Source organism: Euleptes europaea, chromosome 18 (genome assembly GCF_029931775.1).
Source record: "Euleptes europaea isolate rEulEur1 chromosome 18, rEulEur1.hap1, whole genome shotgun sequence".
NCBI classification, from domain to species: domain Eukaryota; kingdom Metazoa; phylum Chordata; class Lepidosauria; order Squamata; family Sphaerodactylidae; genus Euleptes; species Euleptes europaea.
In genome coordinates, this window is record NC_079329.1 from 13,736,536 (window position 1) to 13,756,100 (window position 19,565).

A 19,565-nucleotide genomic window follows, 5' to 3' on the forward strand; every position below is an offset into this window, starting at 1 on the left:
CCCATCCAAGTACTGGTCAGAACCAACACCACCACTGTGGTGTAGTGGCTAAGAGAGGTGGTTTGGAGCGGTGGGCTCTCATCCAGAGAACCGGATTTGATTCCCCACTCTTCCACATGAGCAACGGAGGCTAATCTGGTGAACCTGGTTAGTTTCCCCACTCCTCCACATGAAGCCATCTGGGTGACTTTGGGCTAGCCACAGTTCTCTCGGAACTCTCTCAGCCCCTCTTACCTTACAAGGAGCCTGTTGTGGGGAGGGGAAGGGAAGGTGATTGTGAGCCGGTTTGATTCTTCCTTAAGTGATACAGAAAGTTGGCATATAAAAAACCAGCTCTTTTTCTTCTTCATCTTCCTTCTTTGTTCACCAACAAAGAAGTTGGTTGGATCCAGTCCCATATTTTGAGATTCACAGCAATGGGAAAGCATTCCATTTTCGCAAATTAACTGGATTCTGAGAATAAACAAACATAAGTTAAAGTAAAATGATTGTTCCGGAAAGACTCTTGTGGAATGCTGGGTGTTTTTCACTTGTTGAATGATTGTTTATGGAAAAGAACTTGTTGTATGGTGACAAATTATTTTGACATGACCGCTGGACTGGATGGGTGAATCTTTTCGATTCTTGAGAAAGGTGGCTTTAGAAGTAAAAACCAAATGATACTTAGTCCCTTGCGCATATTTAGAGCTAGGGTATAACAAATGTTGGGATTGTGGCCAGAGGAGTTCTTACTTTAATTTTTTTGTTGGTTATGCAGTGGATTGTTGATAGCTGATCATATCTATTCAAACAATGGTTGAGCTTTATCCAATCTCCGAAAACATCTTCTGAGACTTCTTTTGAACTTATTACAAATATCTATTCCATATGGCAGGTAGTTTGTAATGTATTTGTATTGTTTTAAAGAATATTCCAGTAGAGAACAGAAGTTTGAAACCTATGGTTTTATGGGAAAGTAACTTCTTAGCAGAGGCGGATCTACTGTGAAACTAATGAAGCTTAAGCTTCAGGGCCCCCAATCCTGGAGGGGCCCCCGAAGCAACTTTTTTTTAAATGAGTGAATTTCTCTACAATATCGATGGAGTTTTTTAGTGATAGAATCATAAGCCAATGGGTTGAAGTACTTAATATTGACTTTAGAATATGCTCTACCCATTTCACATGCCCTCAAAATGTCCCTGTAATTGGTCAAATTTCAAAATTTTCTTGGTGGCTTGCAGTGCTCGAACCCTCAGCTGTAAGGGCTCACTGAGCTCACCAGAATCTATTCATAGCCTACATGTTGGCAGCTGGATCCTCAAATCCTTCGTTGGTGCACGGCTTAACAGTTCTATAGCTCAGCCCTTAGGCTGGAGCCAATCAGAACCATAAAAAGACATCTGGATTCTCAACTCAGGCTGCATTCGTCTCACTTGCGCATTTTAACACCAAAAGATCAGATTTTCACCTCTTTATCCTAACGTTCCCCCTCTGATGACCCTTCCCTATTATTATTATTTATTAGTTAAATTTGTAGCCCACCCCCATTCCCGGTCAAAGCCAGGCTCAGGGTGGGTGTCATGATCCTAGGCCTCAAGTGCAGCCTACAGGCCCTAGGGAGGCCTATATTAAAGTGGTTACCAGGCCTACATCTCCCAGGTACCCTCTGGGCCTTGTGATTGGTGGAAGAGGATTTGGAGGGTAGGCTAGGGCCAATCAGGGGTAAGGGAGTGGTGCCTGGGGAGAAGGAATAAATGGCCTTGCCTGAAAAGGGAAGGGGTTCACTCCTAGGGAGCAGGGCTGGGGAGAGGCTGCTGCAGACGGAGGGATCCCTCATCCAGGAAGGGGTGAGTTAGCCTGAGGCCTCGTGCCAGGAGACGGCTAGGGACAGTAAAGATAGATGCGTTAGGGTTTTTATTTGTTTGATTGCCTGCCTTGACTGGTTTTGTTGTCCTGTTGTGGCTTGAGTTATCATTATTATTAGACCTTTTAAATAAGCTGTTTGTTACTCTGCCTGGGTCCTCACGCCTCGTTTGGTCACCTAGAAAGAACACCCTGTTGGGAGAAGAAGCAGCCAGGGGCAGGGAGGGTGCTCTCTGGGCCTTCTTGTGTTAGGCTCACACCAGAGTGGTGGCAGCTACTGAAGATCCCCATTCCTCTCTCTTACCTGACAGCAGGTAACAACATAAATAATAAAATCATATATATCTAAAATTCATAAGTAATCAATAAAAGTCATAAAACCATTCAATACAGTTAACAAGATGGTACTCATATAATTACAGGGCCGTTGGAGGCCCAGCCAAGCAGCCAAATCCTCATGTCAGAAGCCCCGAGGGAGAGGAGAGGGAGGCCAGTAACAATGACAACCTGTGGTTGTCCTCAATTGTAGGCCTGGTGGAAAAGCTCTGTTTTACAGGCCCTGTTGCCGTATTGTTGCTGGTTGCGAAGGGCCCCCCATAACAGTTCAAGCTTCAGGGCCCCAAAAATGTAGGTCCGCCACTGCTTCTTAGAACTTAGTTGCTATGGGGGAATGAATGCCAGAGGATTTTTAGTACAGCCTTACTTTCTTGTTACTTTTGTAAATCTGGAAGCACACATCCAGTTTAACCTGGCAGATTCATTTCATTCTTACTGACAAGCATCATCACATAAACAATGTCATTTATTTTATGGAATTTTTGATGGACTTCAGCTGGCCCTTGCTGCCTCGGTTAAAACCCTTGGGTTATACTGGATCCAGCTTTATTACTAGAGAAGCAAGTTAATGCTGCTGCAAAAAAAAATTGCTTTCTACCAACTCAGTCTAGCCCGTAAGATGACTCCTTACTTTGATACGGCCGACCTTGATCCATGCCACAGTAACATTTATTTTATTTATTTTATTTGTCAGATTTCTATGCAGCTCGTTCCTGAGCAAGGCTCACCACCACTGCAATACATTTAAAAAACCATAAATTATAGATTAAAACTAAATTCATTAAATTCATTAAATTAAAACAGTGACGGGAAAACCACACATAGAATAGAATCATAGAGTTGGAAGGGACCGCCAGGGTCATCTAGTCCAACCCCCTGCACAATGCAGGAAATTCACAACTATCTCCCCCCCCCACGCCCCCAGTGACTCCTACTCCATGCCCAGAAGATGCCCCAGATGCCCTCCCTCTCATGAACTGCCTATGGTCATAGAATCAGCATTGCTGACAGATGGCCATCCAGCCTTCTTAAAAACCTCCAGGGCAGGAGAGCTTACCATTTCCCAAGGAAGCCTGTTCCACTGAGGAATCGCTCTAACTGTTAGAAAATTCTTCCTAATGTCTAGATGGAAACTTTTGATTTAATTTCAACCCGTTGGTTCTGGTCCGACCTTCTGGGGCAACAGAAAACATCTCAGCACCATCCTCTGTACGACAGCCCTTCAAGTACTTGAAGATCACGTCTCAGTCTTCTCCTCTTCAGGCTAAACATACCCAGCTCCTTCAACCTTTCCTCATAGGACTTGGTCTCCAGACCCCTCACCATCTTTGTTGCTCTCCTCATGTTAATAGTTATGGTGTGCTTCAGTTCTTTCTAGTGGTTCCTGACTTCTAAAATCTTAATGGTTACTGAATGTCCCCTTTTGTTAATTGTATTTCCTCCGTTCATGTAATCTGCCTTTAGTCCCTGTGAGAAAGGCAGACTATAAATAATGTAAATAAATAGAAGAAGGAGAGTTGGTTTTTATACCCCGCTTTTCTCTACCTTTAAGGAGTCTCAAAGTGGCTTACAATCACCTTCCCTTCCTCTCCCACTACAGACACCTTGTGATGTAGGTGAGGTAGCTGAGAGAGTTCGGAGAGAACTGTGACTAGCCCAAGGTCGCCCAGTAGGCTGCATGTGGAAGAGCAGAGATTCAAACCTGGTCCACCAGATTAGACGCCGCTGCTCATGTGGAGGAATGAGGAATCAAACCCGGTTCTCCAGATTAGAGTCCACCGCTCTTAACCACTGCACCACGCTGGCGCTCTAAATTTGTATTTTGATGTAGCATATCAGGATTCAAAGGTGTAAGCTTGGTTCAGATGCAAAAACCATGATTTGGCAATTTGACGAGCAACAGTAAAATAAAGTGGTGAACTGAAGTCAAAATATCAATCCCTATATGCATACAAGTCACAGATTACAACAGCGAGGATTAAAAGACGACCAACTTTCAATTAAAACACTCATCATCTAAAGGAGAATTTAAAAGGTCTTCCTCTGGCACCTGAATCTCAAAATAGGTGCTAAGTGAATTGCGACAAGGATAAAAAACCCTGAAAATTAGGTGCCACCACAATATACCTGAAATACTGTCGAAGGCTTTCACAGTAAGAGTTCATCGATTCTTGTAGGTTATCCGGGCTGTGTGACTGTGGTCTTGGTATTTTCTTTCCTGATGTTTCACCAGCAGCTGTGGCAGGCATCTTCAGAGGAGTAACACTGAAGGACAGTGTCTCTCCAGTGTTACTCCTCTGAAGATGCCTGCCACAGCTGCTGGCGAAACGTCAGGAAAGAAAATACCAAGACCACGGTCACACAGCCCGGATAACCTACAAGAACTGAGAAATACTGATTTTATTTTAATTTTTTGCACACCACGACCTTGCGGTATAAATAGACTCTCACCATCTCCATGGATTTTGGTCCATTCAGGCCTACAAAATGAGGGGGTAGCATTCCTCACAGAAGAAATTTTGGGACCTGTCCATGGTGCTAACACTTCCCTTGAAACCCCTCTGCCAATGCCAGCCGTTTCAACAGGGACTTTTGCTAATCCCTTTCAGCCTTATTGTAAATTGTTGGCAAGGTTCACAGAGCTGCGTTTGCCCATATTCCTGTCACCCTATCCAGGCCTTCTCCCTGCCCTGTTTCTCCTCTCCCCATCCTCTGTTCCTGGCTGTAAATTCTGTCAGGGTTTCAACACTCTTCAGCTCTGCTTCTGTTGCCCCCAGAAGGTCGGACCAGAACCAACGGGTTGAAATTAAATCAAAAGAGTTTCCGTCTAGACATTAGGACGGATTTTCTAACAAAGCGGTTCCTCAGTGGAACGGGCTTCCTCGGGACATGGTAAGCTCTCCTTCCCTGGAGGGTTTTAAGCAGAGGAAGAAGATGAGACTGGGGAGGGCAGCCATGAAGGAGCTAGAAAAGATTCTTAAGTGCAAGGGTGTGTCACTGGCCACCAATATCAAGATAATTCATACTATTATGAAATATCAAGATAATTCCAATATCAAGATAATTCATACTATTATGATATTCCCATTTGTATGTGTGGACCTGAAAGTTGGACAGTGAAGAACGCTGACAGACAGAAAATTGATTCATTTGAAATGTGGTGTTGGAGGAGAGTTTTACGGATACCCTGGAGTTCTAGATCAAATCAAGCCTGAAGTCTCCCTAGAAGACTGAGGCTATCAGACTTTGGTCACATCATGGGAAGACAAGGCTCACTGGAAAAGACAACAGGAAAAGTTGAAGGCAGTAGGAAAAGAGGAAGACCCAACATGAGATGGGTTGATTCAACAGAGAAAGCCACAACCTTCAGTTTGTAAGACCTGAGTACGGCTGTACAAAATGATAGGGCATTTTGGAGGTCATTCATTCATAGAGTCACCATAAATCGGAAGCGAGTTGATGACACGTAACACACACACACAACAGAAATTGCCTTGAGGACTACAAATGTGGTTGTTTAAAAAAAATCACTGTGAGATAATCCATAAGAACATAAGAAAGGCCCTGCTGGATCAGACCAAGGCCCATCAAGTCCAGCAGTCTGTTCACACCGTGGCCAACTTTCTTCCCATGTCACCTGCATCAGGTACTGGACACCTCGGACGTCCCTGGGGGAGTGGTGAACATAATCTCCGGCAACCGGGACCATCTCAGCCGGGGTTTAGCTGAGCATCAAGATGTACAAGCCATGTGGTACTTTGGCTCCAAGGAGGTCAGTGTTCCTTGTAGGTTGCAGTGGGGAAGTGAAGCTGCACTGGAAACGTGCAGAACATGGGAATGGACTCAGAATTCAGTTTCCACATTATCTTAGCTTTTATTCTCAACAGACTACACAAGTTTCTAATTCTTATGGCTGAAAAGATAATGCCTCCCACATCAGGGGAAGGGCAAGGGTTGTGTGCTCTGCACAGAAAATAAAATTCTACACCTAAAAGTTGTGGGAAACATAAATTATGCTGATTGAGTAAAGGTACATGATTTCTCTTGTTTTCCATAATTTGTTCTACTTTGGCTAGTCACTGGAAAGGTTTCAAGGGCAGTAATGCCCAACCACTGAAAATACTAGGCCACTTCCCTGGCTTTTAGCAGGAATTTCCTATGCGCCTCCCAGTCTTAAAGACTAGAAACTGGTTGTTTTAGAATGAAAACTTGAGATTCTCTGGTTGCAAAATTCTACACGGGCTCCCTTATTCTGTTCATATTCTCGGCTACCACTCAATCTCAGTATGGATCCAACTTTGTTCATACTGTCTCTAGAAAAGTCCAGAAATTTGTGTACAGACTTAATTCCAGGCTGGAGCAGGGGAGAAAGGGATGGTTTGTTCTAACATATTCTAACATATTCATGTGGTTGAGAAGGGCTCTCCATGCTCTTTGAGTGTCATGGAGGAATTCGGTCCACGTATGTTCAACTGCCGGACCAGTTGACATGCTCAGCATCCCGGACAAGAATATGCATGGAGGAGCTCTCTCTGGTTTTTTTGGTGTGTCTATAACCATCCCTCTACATCACCCCACATGGATCTCTCTCTATGTGATGCCTCGGTCCTCTCCTTCTTGCTTGCTTGCTTTCTCTTGCTTTTTCTTCTAACCTTTTTATATGAGAGTCAGCATGGTGTAGTGGTTAAGAGCGGTGGTTTGGAGCAGTGGAGTCTGATCTGGAGAAGCGGATTTGAGTCCCCGCTCCTCCACATGAGCGGCAGAGGCTAATCTGGTGAACTGGATTCGTTTCCCCGCTCCTACACATGAAGCCAGCTGGGTGACCTTGGGCGAGTCACACTCTCGCAGCCCCACCTACCTCACAGGGTGTCTTGTGGGGAGGGGAATGGCAGGTGACTGTAGCCTGGTTTGAGTCTCCCTTTAGAGAAAGTCAGCATATAAAAATCAACTCTTCTTCTTTGATTTCCCCCACCCCTCCACCCCTTTCCATCTGCAGGGTTCCGCATTGGTGGAATGGGCCTCCTCCTGGAACCTGAAGAGGACCTGGGTGAACTACGGAGTGGAGCAGCGTTGCTGGTCCAACCTGCAAGAAGGAGCCGGGGAAGAATTCCTCTACCAGGCCACCCAATGCAAAAGCATCTGGATGCCCATGGGCGACATATTTGCCAACTGAGCCTCAGGGCCGACGGGCAGAACTGCAAGGCAAATCGACACGGGCCAGAGGAAGAGTTGAGAATAAAGACTGTTTTGTTAGCAATTTGTTAACTCCTCTGTGGAAGTCTTGCCTTGTTTATAGTTGGAAGGGGAACCCCAGTTCCCTGCATGGGGAGCACTGAACAGATGTGGAGGTCCCCTTCTCTTCTCCAGTTTCCAAAGCTGCACCTGCTGCAGAAATCCCAGCTGCAAAAAAATGAGAAATAACTCCCCCTGAACATTCTGGCTCGGATCTAAGCTAAAAGGATTGAGCTAAAAAATACTAAAATTAAAAATATAGACGTTTTAATATGGTACACAGTAAAGTTAAAAACATGAGGCCTATATCATATGTCTGCTCAGGCGTCTGTCCCTAGCTTCCCATAAACAGACACACTCAGGCAGGTGAACCTAAGCAATGCTAATTTATTAGGAGCAAAAAGACAGATTTAAGAAGTTGACTGCCCCTCGCGCAGGAGAGGGCGTTAATAAAGGTAAAGCAAATGGGTTCCAATATAAAAGCGTTCAAAGGGAAAACAGTAAAACAAGTGAAACCACAGGTTACTCAGAGATAACCGTTCTCACCACTCTCACAAAAGCAAAGTCATAACACGGAGCCAGGAACAACAGCATGAGATCATAACCTTGACCAGCAGCCAGCACCTGGCCTTGACAAGAGGCCAGCCTCTGGTCTGCAGATGCCAAATCTTCGAAAGGAGCCCAGCCAAGGCCTGACATCATAGACGAGTCATCTGCAGTCAATAAATACATGAAACTCATACACATTTGATGTGAAACCGTACAGTGACCAAAGTAGGACCAAATAAGGACCAAGGACCTACTTTGGCCTTCTGTTTTTAACTTTACTGTGCGCCATATTAAAACGTATATATTTGCAATTTTAGTATTTTTTAGCTCAAACCTTTCGTTTTGGAATTCAACATTTTGGTTGAGTTTAATTTGGTTGAGCCAGCATGGTATAGTGGCTAAGAGCAGTGGTTTGGAGCAGTGGACTCTGATCTGGAGAACCAGGTTTGATTCCCCACTCCTCCACATGAGCGGCGGAGGCTAATCTGGTGAACTGGATTTGTTTCCCCACTCCTACACACGAAGCCAGCTGGGTGGCCTTGGGCGAAGGGGGGGTATCTGAGCTGAGGGGTGGGAGAAAGGTTGCATATCCATGCCTTAGGGTCTTTGGCATTGACATAGGCACCTCCCCTCCCCACCCTTCAACCAGAGGAACTGGTTGGCCCCTGCGTGAGTTGGAATGCTGGACTGGACAAACCGCTGATCTGAGCCAGCAGGGCTCTGCGTTCTTGCGTTAGCCGAAGAACTTGATCCCTGTACCTATTAATCGCCACCTTTAAAATCATAAGCGTAATGTTTTCCCTAAGAGCGGTGCTCCTGCAGCTACCGCCAGTCCATTTAACGGGGAGTGAATCCAAGTTCTAGTGTTATGAGAAAGAAAGAAAAATATAACCAATTCCTCTACACAGTGTGGTGCAGTGATAAGAGTGGTGTAGTGGTTAAGAGCGGTGGACTCTGATCTGGCGAACCGGGTTTGATTCCCCGCTCCTCCACATGAGCTGCGGAGACTAATTGGTGAACTGGGTTGGTTTCCCCACTCCTACACACGAAGGGTGACCTTGGGCCAGTCACAGCTCTCTCAGCCTCACCTACCTCACAGGGTATCTGTTGTGGGGAGGGGAAGAGAAGGTGACTGTAAGCCGGTTTGATTCTCCCTTAAGTGGCAGAGAAAGTCGGCATATCAAAACCAACTCTTCTTCTACGCTGGAATTTTATAAACATCTATCACTCTCACTCATAGGGTGTCTGCACATTTCCCCGTGTTTTCTGGATGCTGCTTTAGCCAGTATCAAGAAAACCCAGGCAAAATTGGGGAAATGCCCAGGGAGAGCAAGGCAACCTCTGGTAGGAAAATGCATGCATGATCAAGGCAAAGCCCTGAAGTAGTTGGGGTGACCATGAGAAAACAGCCATGCATAAATGGCCATGCACACATGCACTGCTGCCCCCTTTTTTTCCTCTTTTACAAGCGTGGCCCACACTTCTCCGGCCATGCATCTTTCAGGTTCTCTCTTCCGAGCAATCTGCATCACAGGTCACCTTTCCATCAGAGCCTCCGTTGGAAAACCACAGCTTTAGCGTTCTCTGAAGGGTCCTGCTCTTTCCCGCCCACTGCCTCTGGGAGCCAGCTGGGGGAAAGGGCTGTGGTATTTGCACACTCTCAAAAGAGAAAAGGTCACAACGTAGGTGTGGGGAGAAGGGAAAATTCTGTGATGAGTTGTCGTGTTTTCATCAATGAAAAAGTACATTGGTAGCAACCACTTGATGGACTTCAGAAGCTGCTTCCAAATAATTGCAATTCTGGCTAAAACAGCATTTGGAAAACACGGGCAAGGCACGGGGAGAGTGAGGCAACCTCTGACGGGCAGATGAGGCATGCATAATCAAAAGGAAGCCCCGAAGCAGTCAGCAGGGGTGACTGTGGGGAAACGTCCCTGCATAAAAGGCCTTGCCATAAAAAAGTTCTTCCTAATGTCCAGCCAGTACCTCTCCGCCCATATTTTATACCCATTATTGCGAGTCCTATCCTCTGCTACCAATAGGAACAGCTCCCTGCCCTCCTCCAAGTGACAGCCTTTTAAATACTTGAAGAGAGCAGTCATGTCCCCCCTCAACCTCCTTTTTTCCAGACGAAGCATTCCCAAGTCCCTCAGCCTTTCCTCATAAAGCCTGGTGTACAGCCTAATCAATTCATCCGCCTAAACTTCTCATGGCATCCTTTGCTGTGTGGTACCCTGGACTGCCCTGACCTGGATGGCCCAGGCTAGCCTGATCTCGTCAGATCTCAGAAGCTAAACAGGGTCAGCCCTGGTTAGTATTTGGATGGGAGACCACCAAGGAAGTCCAGGGTTGCTGTGCAGAGGAAGGCACTGGCAAACCACCTCTGTTATTCTCTTGCCATGAAAACCCCAAAAGGGGTCGCCATAAGTCGGCTGTGACTTGACAGCACTTTACACACCCTGGACAGCCAAAAAAATAAAGCAGTGTGTTATAGATCAAATCAAGCCTGAACTGACCCTACAAGTGAAAATGACTCAACTGAGGCTATCGTACTTTGGACCTATTATGAGAAGACAAGAGTCACTGGGAAAGATAATCATGCTAGGAAAAGTTGAGGGCAGCAGGAAAAGCGGAAGACCCAACAAGAGATGGATTGACTCTATAAAGGAAGCCACGGCCCTCAATTTGCAAGACCTGAGCAAGGCTGTCAGAGACAGGACGTTTTGGAGGACATTGATTCATAGGGTCACTATCAGTCGGAAGCAACTTGACAGCACTTTAACACACACACACACACACACACATCAGCTTTATAGCATAACTTCCTCATACTTCTAAGCCCTCCGGTCCCATCCATGCACTGAGATTACACAAAGCCGTGCCAACTGCAGGGAAGGGGGAGGGGTTTCCTTCTTTCTGAAAGGAAAAATGCCAGGGCTCCAGCCAACCGAAATTTCCTGTGCATTTAAAATCCCGAGTTGTCCTCTGCGAATTTTCTATTGTATTTCTTGCATTTTTCCGTTACCAAAAATCACTCCCTTGAGAGATCCTGGGCGGGTTTTGCTGATGCCCAGGAGATGCCTGATTGCCATATCTGGGGGGGGGGGGGGGATGGGACATTCTCTTCCCAGTAGCTAAAGCGACAGTGGCCATTCAACACATCTAGTTTTTCTTCCCGGCAGGGTTTCTTTGCCATTAATGTGAAAAGCACAAAGAACTTGACATTAAGCAGAGATGCAGTGATAGGTCAGGGTGGGGATAGAACAAGGATCATCGAGTGCCTATCACCCCCAGACTGATGGACAAACTGAACGTGTCAATGCTGTGTTAGAATGTTATTTGCGATATGTTAACTATCACCAAGACGATTGGGTGGATTTGCTCCCTTTTGCAGAATATGCCTACAACAATGCCTCTCGTCAGTCCACAGGTTTCAGCCTGTTTCAAGTGGTTTATGGTAAAGAATTCGGGCCCTTTGGTAATGTGGACCTCTCAGGGGAGGGGGGTTGCACCGAGGTGGCTGACTGGGCACAAATAATACAAAACACCCGGCCATGGTTGCAGGAAAATCTTCAGCGAGCCAAAGAAAAGTACAAAGCACAAGCAGATAAACACCGTTCCCCGGGGGGGGGGACTTTAGGGTGGGGGACCAAGTCTATCAGTCCACAAAGAACCTGCGTTTCTTACGCCCTTGCAAGAAACTGAGTGAGAAATATGTGGGTCCTTTTCCAATCTCCCGACTCATAAGTGAGGTCTCAGTAGAACAGCCTCCCAAAGTCTCTAAAAAGAATTCATCCAGTGTTTCATATCAGTCTCCTAAAGAAACATGTATCCGCTCCCGAGTGGCATCCAGAAGCCCCTCCTGAGATCTCGGTGTTGGGTGGGGGGGGGGGAGAGAGAACATTTCGAAGTGTCAAAGATTCTTGATTCTAGCATACAGAGGGGGGTGCTCTATTATCTAGTTCGTTGGAAACATCTAGGTCCGGGTCATGACGAGTGGGTGGCCAAGCACCACGTTGCAGCCCCTCAATTGATTCATCAGTTCCACGATACCTACCCCATCAAACCTCACCTGGTTGAGAGCATCAAGGGGGGGCTTAAGGGGGGCGCTATGTCAGGCCTGCTGGAGTAGAGACCTGCCAGGTACAGGCCAGAGGCTGGCTCCCTGTCAAGGTCAGGAACTGGCTGGCGCTCAAGGTTGAGTTCTCATGCTTCAGATCCTGTGTACAAATGTGATTATCACTATTGTGACTTCATTCTCTGGGGATTGTTACCACACAGCTTCCGCGCCTTGTTGCTCTTTCTCTGCCTAGAGTGTTTTTATACTTCAGCTATGTAACCCCATTAAAGCCTGACTCACCCTGGGGTGGTCAGCTTCTTTTAATCTCTCTTTTTGCTCCCAATAAATTAGCATTGCTTAGGATCCCCTGCCTGAGCGTGTCTATTATTGGGATGCTAGGGATGGATGCCTGAGTTTGACAGGAAGGTGATTGTAAGCCGGTTCGAGTCTCCCTTAAGTGGTAGAGAAAGTCAGCATATAAAAACCAACTCTTCTTCTTCTTCAACTAAAGTGAATGGGAGCACTTACTTTATAAGGCGAGACTGTAGAGTTTGGGGCTTTTAGTTGAGGGGGGAAAGACAGCTATTAGGGACCCTATAAGAGGCCTAAATAAATGTATGGTGTGGAGCAAGTGACCACTTGGTTTACCTTTCTCTTTTCTCTATGGCAGGAGACCTCTTGCCAGCAGCCCTAGGAGGTTGTGCTTTTTTAAAGTTGGCATTATCTGTGCCACGACATCACTTCCAGAGGAAACCTGAAAGGCCACTGGGTAGCTCTATGAATTGCCAGAAACTCTGTGGTTTTAACATAGAGTTTCTGGTGATTCCTAGAGCTACCCAGTGGCACTTTGAGGTTTTTCTGGAAGTGACATCATGGCATAGGTGCTGCTGTGAGCCCCCCCTCCCATCCCCACCCCTGAAGTTCCTGCTGGTTACCAGCCACAGCCAGGAAACCCCCATCACTAGACAGGCAACATTTGCTTCCTAGTTGACTAGGAGGGTTTGACCTTGCTTATCCAATAATGATAGACTGCATGAACCAATGCATTGGGCACTCTTCGCCCTGTGGGTCCCTGGGATAGGGTTGCCAGGTTCCTCTTCGCCACCAGCGCGAGGTTTTTAGGGCAGAGCTTGAGGAAGGCAGGGTTTGGGGAGAGGAGGGACTTCAGTGCCACTGAGTCCAATTGCCAAAGCGGCCATTTTCTCCAGGGGAACTGATCTCTCTCTGCTGGAGATCAGTTGTCATAGCAGGAGATCTCCAGCTAGTACCTGGAGGTTGGCAACCCTACCCTGGGACCATTTGCTCTCTTCCCCTCTTCCCCCACGGTCAGTGGTCTGACACTGTGTAAAAGGAGCTTCGTTGGCTCATAAATTCAGACGTGGGAGTTTCCAGTCACTTTGTAACTTCTGGGTTTGTCCCCCACAAGCCTGTACAGTGCCAGAGGGACTTTCCGCCCCCTGTGTTAAACCCTGAAGCCCAAACTGTGCTAACCTTGTTCCTTCTGTCTCCCAGCCTTAAAATGGAGTACGTGAACTGATTGTTTGGGAAAGGCAGGGGATTCCCACAATTGCGTAGTCCCCATTGGCTGTTGTCAGAGACAATGTAAGGGTAAAGGGGAATCACCTGTCCTCCTGAAACTTACAGGTGAAAACTGGGAGTAGCCTAGCCTACAAATTACTGTAGAGATCAAACATACATCTGACTCCCACACAAATATTTAACTCCTATTTCATTTCCTGCATTTATTAGTCTACCCTTTCCTCCGACACGCAGGGCAGGTGGCAACTTCGAATGATGCAGAAAAGAGCAACCAAAATGATTAGGGGACTAGAGCAACTGTCCTATGGGGAGCGATTAGGATGTTTAGGGCTGTTTAGCTTGGAAAGAAGGCTGCTGAGGGGAGACATGCTAGAGGTCTATAAAATTATGCATGGTTTGGAGAGAGTGGACAGGGAGAAGTTTTTCTCCCTCTCCCATAATGCTAGAACACTGGGTCATCTGTTAAAGCTGGAGGGTGAGAGATTCAAAACAGATAAAAGGAAGTATTTTTTCACACAACGCATAGTTAAATTGTGGAACTCCCTGCCCCAGGATGTGTCGATGGCTGCCAGCTTGGAGGGCTTTAAGAGGGGAGTGGACATATTCATGGAGGAGAGGGGTATTCATGGCTGTTATTTAGAATGGATACTAGTCATGCTACATACCTATTCTCTCTAGTATCAGAGGAGCATGCCTATTTTTTTGGGTGCGGTGGAACACAGGCAGGATGGTGCTGCTGCAGTCGTCTTGTTAGTGGCTTCCTAGAAGCACCTGGCTGGCCACTGTGTGAACAGACTGCTGGACTTGATGGGCCTTGGTCTGATCCAGCAGGGCCTTTCTTATGTTCTTATGATGCAGTAAGAACAGTAGCATATGTAGAACCAACCAAGCAGCACTGCAAAACTGGAAAACACTGCGGTGAAATGTTATATTGCGTGAAGCTGGATTACCAAATGGCAGGACAATAAGCAGCGGGGACCCACAAGGACTTGTGGGGGCATCTCGTTTTTCCCTGCTCCCCTGTCTCCAACTTTCCCTCCTTACCCCATGGAGAGTTGCCAACTCCAGGCTAGAAAATTAGGGAGTGGAGCCATGGGGAGGGCAGGGTTTGGAGAGGTGAGGGGATGGACTTCAGCGGGGTATCAAGCCAAAGGAAATCCTACACAGAGTAACTCTAGCCTAAATCCCGTGAAATCAATTGACTTAGACGGGAGTAACTTCTCATGAGATTGCAGAGCGACAATTCCCTTTTTAATGCACCTCCTTCCCAGATCTTCCTCAAATGAAAAACTGGGACACAAACAGATAGTTGCCTGGATCCAACCTTAGGCTAGAGCAGGGTGTCAAACATGAGGCCTGGGGGCCAGATTCGACCCCCTGAGAGCTCGAATCCAGCTCGCAAACCAGCTGAGGCAGCCATCCCCTCAGGCCAGATCTGGGCTGGTGAGCCTGCTGCAGCCTCAGCAGCAACCCCCTCCCCACACTCTCGATCTGGGCTGGCTCGGCCCGACCAAGTGACATTTATGTCTAAGAAAAATTGCAATCCATGTACTGAATAAACTGATTTTATAATCTTAGGCTCCTACGGAAGTATTCCTTTCACAATGCTCAAGTCATCAAGATATATTGAAAAAATGGGTCCCATTTTTAGACGTTACAAATGACAGCTTACTCAATCTAAGGATTGCAATTATCTTTATCTTTTCAAAAAAATATATTGAATTTTTAGGGTACAGAATTAAAAAAGAAAGTGAGGAGGGAAAAAACGGGGGGGGGGGGATTTAAATTTCTGTATCCAAGTCTGAACAATACATTCATTACCCATCTCAGAACAATTTATCCTACTGTACTTTGCACCCAATCAATCTTCTAGTGTTTAAGTATAGCATTAAAATATATAACCATTCATCTAATCAACATTGCCCATACCAGTAAAAATATTAACTCTCGCAGTATCGGATATAAAATTTTCTTACATTAAAACTGCTCTCTAATATTTCTAATAGTTAATTTATGATCTAGTGAGCCTATTAATACAATTCGCTGTGTACAGTCATTATGCATATTTATCGTAAAAAGGTTGCCATTTGTGCTAAAATTAATCTAATGGATTGCAATTTTCTTATACATTCCTGCACTTTCAAAATGGCATAGAATTGTATTATTCGGACCACTGAAAAAGGCTTCGCAGCCGAAACGCGTATAGTCTGAGCTGTGATATTTTTGGGTACATTGTCACACTGTTGTAATTTTGTGTTTTCGTGTTTATTTGGCATGTTCAGCGCAGATATATAGAGGCGAGAACAGGGCTCCATACAAGTTGCTTATATTTATATTAATTTATGATGTAAAAAGGTAAAGGTCCCCTGTGCAAGCACCCGGTCATTCCTAACCCATGGGGTGACGTCACAACCCGACGTTTACTAGGCAGACTTTGTTTGCAAGGTGGTTTGCCAGTGCCTTCCCCAGTCGTCTTCCCTTTACCCCCAGCAAGCTGGGTCCTCATTTGACCAACCTGGGAAGGATGGAAGGCCGAGTCAGCCTCGAGCTGGCTACCTGAAACCGACTTCCGTCGGGATCGAACTCAGGTTGTGAGCAGAGCTTGGACTGCAGTAGGGCAGCTTACCACTCTGCGCCAAGGGGCTCCAAGGAATTTATTATGTATTATTATGTATTATTCACAAATTCACTTGTATCAATAGTAGCCCATGGTTTCATGTTGATTCCTTACCTTTTGGGTACCATAGACAGATCAATTCACCCAGAGAAAATGGCTGCTTTGGAAGGTGGACTCTATGGTACTATCCCCAGGGTGCTACCATTAGGAAAACTACGTGGTCACCTAGGGTGCAGACCTCAGAGGGGCGCAGAAGTGGCCCTCAGAGGGGCAAGGTTTTAAACTTGGGAAAAAAGGCAACTGATAATTTATATATATATATTTATTTTTATTTTAAGATAAGTACCAACACAGTGCTATGGAATGTAATTAATTATAACACCCCCTAAAAAGTTTTGTGCTTTTATTTTTTCTAAAAGACATCTGTTTTAAAATGTTGGTTAGCAATGGGGGGGCACAAGTAGCTAGCCTTGCCTCGGGTGCAAAAATGACTGGCACCGGCCCCATTGAAGTCCCTCCCTTCTCCAAACCCTGCCCTCTTTAGGCTCCGCCCCCGCAAATTTCCAAGTATTTCTCAACTTTGAGTGGGCAACGCTAGCTACAGTGTGTGTGGTAGAAAGGCTCCAAGTATGGGTGTCCTGATCCCAGGCCCGTTTTGCAGCTTCCCTTGAGAACAAGTGCGCTTTTCCACTGTCTGTTTTGTGCCCGCCTCGTGGCCGGCTTTTGTTGCCACTTGTGTGTTTAAGACTCATCAGCTTCCGGCGTTAAGTGGAGAAATCTTTTGCTTCAACCACAAAAATGCTCAGCTACAGCTCCACAGCTCTGTGAGCTTCTTGGTTGCTTCAGGTGGGTGGAAGAAGGCAGGGATGTGGTTTCGCCCGTGCTTAATTTCTAAGAAAGGAATTGGCCAGAGCTCAAACCTGCTAAAAATGGAGGCATATTCCATGACATCTAAAAACCTGTCCCTAGATGTGTAGGAACAGGCGATGGTTTCTTAGTGATACACTCTGCACATGCTCCAAGGGCCTTTTCTTCACCACTGATACGTTGTTACATGTCCCTATTTACCAGGATTGCCCTCACTTTCTGGCAAACATCTATGATCAACTTGTTGGACTGAGCGACTCAGCATGGCTGGACATTAGGGGGTGCTACATCACAGGGAGCCAGCGTGGTATAGTGGTTAAGAGCGGTGGTTTCGAGCGGTGGACGCTGATCTGGAGAACCAAATTTGATCCCCACTCCTCCACAGGAGCGGCAGAGGCTAATCTGGTGAACTTTATTTGTTTCCCCACTCCTACACATGAAACCAGCTGGGTGACCTTAGGCTAGTCACATTCTCTCAGCCCCACCTACCTCACAGAGTATCTGTTGTGGGGAACAGAAGGTGATTGTATGCCAGTTTCATTCTTCCTTAAGAGGTAGAGAAAGTCGGCTTATAAAAACTTTCACACATGCCGAATAATGCACTTTCAATCTACTTTCAATGCACTTTGCAGCTGGATTTTACTGTGTGAAACGGCAAAATCCACTTGCAAACCATCATTAAAGTGCATTGAAAGTGGAATGAAAGTGCATTATTTAGCATGTGTGAAAGGGCCCAGAGTGTTATCTCCTTGAACCGGATGTCCCTCTCTTTGTCTTAACCCAGAAGCTGTTCTCTGACCCCTCCTCTCTCTGTCCATGGTTCTTCCCACGCTCCACATGGATCCTCATGCAGTCACACCTATCTACAGGTCTATCCTGTAGAAGCAATGCCTCATACATCCATACACATGATGCCAGATCAGCTTGCCACTTGGGGCAGGGAAAAGTTCTCTTTAGATTAGATTTCTCTTTCTTCCTTTCGACTGCAGCCTGAATGTGAACAGAATCTAATTGAACAAATGTAAGTTTTACTCATTTGCAATGTATTTCTTGAGAGATTATTTACTGCCCTCAACATCACTCTTCTACAACTGGGCAAACTTTGCTATATCAACCAAATATCCCAATAAAACTGCCCTCACCTGATCCTTTTCTTTGGTTTTGGGGAATGCCTAGCTCAAATTTATTGAAAGATTTGGTTTAGACTTAATGTGAAACCACTGTTAAGATAAATGAATGGTTAGCGAGATTGTCCAAACATGGGCTATTCTGCTAACTATGTTAAGTTATCATAGTTCTGCTAACTATGTTAAGCAGAATGCTAACTATTCTGCTATGTTAAGTTAAGGTCTGCCAAGCCAGGGCCTGAAACCGTGGTTTTAAGTTGGTTTATTAACTGCAGTTAGTTGTAACTATGAAGAAGGAGAAGAGTTGGTTTTTATATGCGAACTTTCTCTACCACTTAAGGGAGACTCAAACCGGCTTACAAACACCTTCCCTTCCCCTCCCCACAACAGACACCCTGTGCGGTAGGTGGGGCTGAGAGAGCTCTAAGAGAGCTGTGACTAGCCCAAGGTCATCTTTTGAACTTCAAAGATGTTTGTATTCTGATTGTTGCATTTTGAGCACTAACAATTAGTAGGCATAAAAGGAGATATACACAGAGATTATCTGGGCATATATGGAGGTTTCTGTAGGCTATGAAGCAACTGCATATTTTTATTGATGCTTCACCTAGGAAATATGATGCCTATCTAAGCAAGGAAAGTTCCCCACCCAATCCATCTTCCTCTGTAGCGCCATGCCTAATAGCTGGTACCTTCCGGGAACTAGAAATTAAAATTTGCCTGGGCAGAGTTCCAAAGACGTTGCCACACCTGTGCTCTCTCTCCTCCCACGGTTCACCTGATTCTGCAGCGCCTTTTCATACCGGTGTCCATTTATTCTTTGCACAGGGTTTGTCCAAGGTAGATGAGGGGCCGTGTCTTAGTGGTAGAGCATCTGCTTGGCCTGCAGACGGTCCCAGGTTCAATCCCCGGCATCTCCAGTTAAAGGGACTAGGCAAGTAGGTGATTAGAAAGACCTCTGCCTGAGACCCTGGAGAGCTGTTGCTGGTCTGAGTAGACAATACTGGCTTTGATGGACCAAGGGTCTGATAAGGCAGCTTCATGTGTATGTAGATCCCAGAAGGGCATTATTGACACATTGATGGTATATATTGTATCGGAGCAAACACATGTAGGAGACCAAGAGGATATTGCTGATGTCAATAGGTCAGCATGCCTGGACATTAGGGGGTGCTGCATCACAGGGAGCCAACGTGGTGTAGTGGTTAAGAGCGGTGGTTTCGAGCGGTGGACGCTGATCTGGAGAACCAGGTTTGAATATATAAAGTGGGCATCTAGGTCTAGGTTTAATCCCCCCACTCCTCCACGTGAAGCCAACTGGGTGACCTTGGGCTTGTCACACTCTCTCAGCCCCACCCACCTCACAGGGTGTCTGTGGTGGGGAGGGGAAGGGAAG

General features: G+C 46.1%; 1 protein-coding gene across 1 annotated transcript in view; it reads left to right on the forward strand.

The window, feature by feature from the left end:
* The window catches only part of ALDH16A1 (aldehyde dehydrogenase 16 family member A1), a 33,161-nt gene extending 25,810 nt beyond the window's left edge, over nt 1-7,351 (forward strand). The window contains exons 17-18 of the mRNA XM_056864024.1: nt 5,825-5,950; nt 7,175-7,351. Coding sequence (XP_056720002.1) covers nt 5,825-5,950; nt 7,175-7,351 — 303 coding nt within the window. The remainder of the gene's footprint in view (nt 1-5,824; nt 5,951-7,174) is intronic.
* Nucleotides 7,352-19,565: the final 12,214 nt, after the last annotated feature.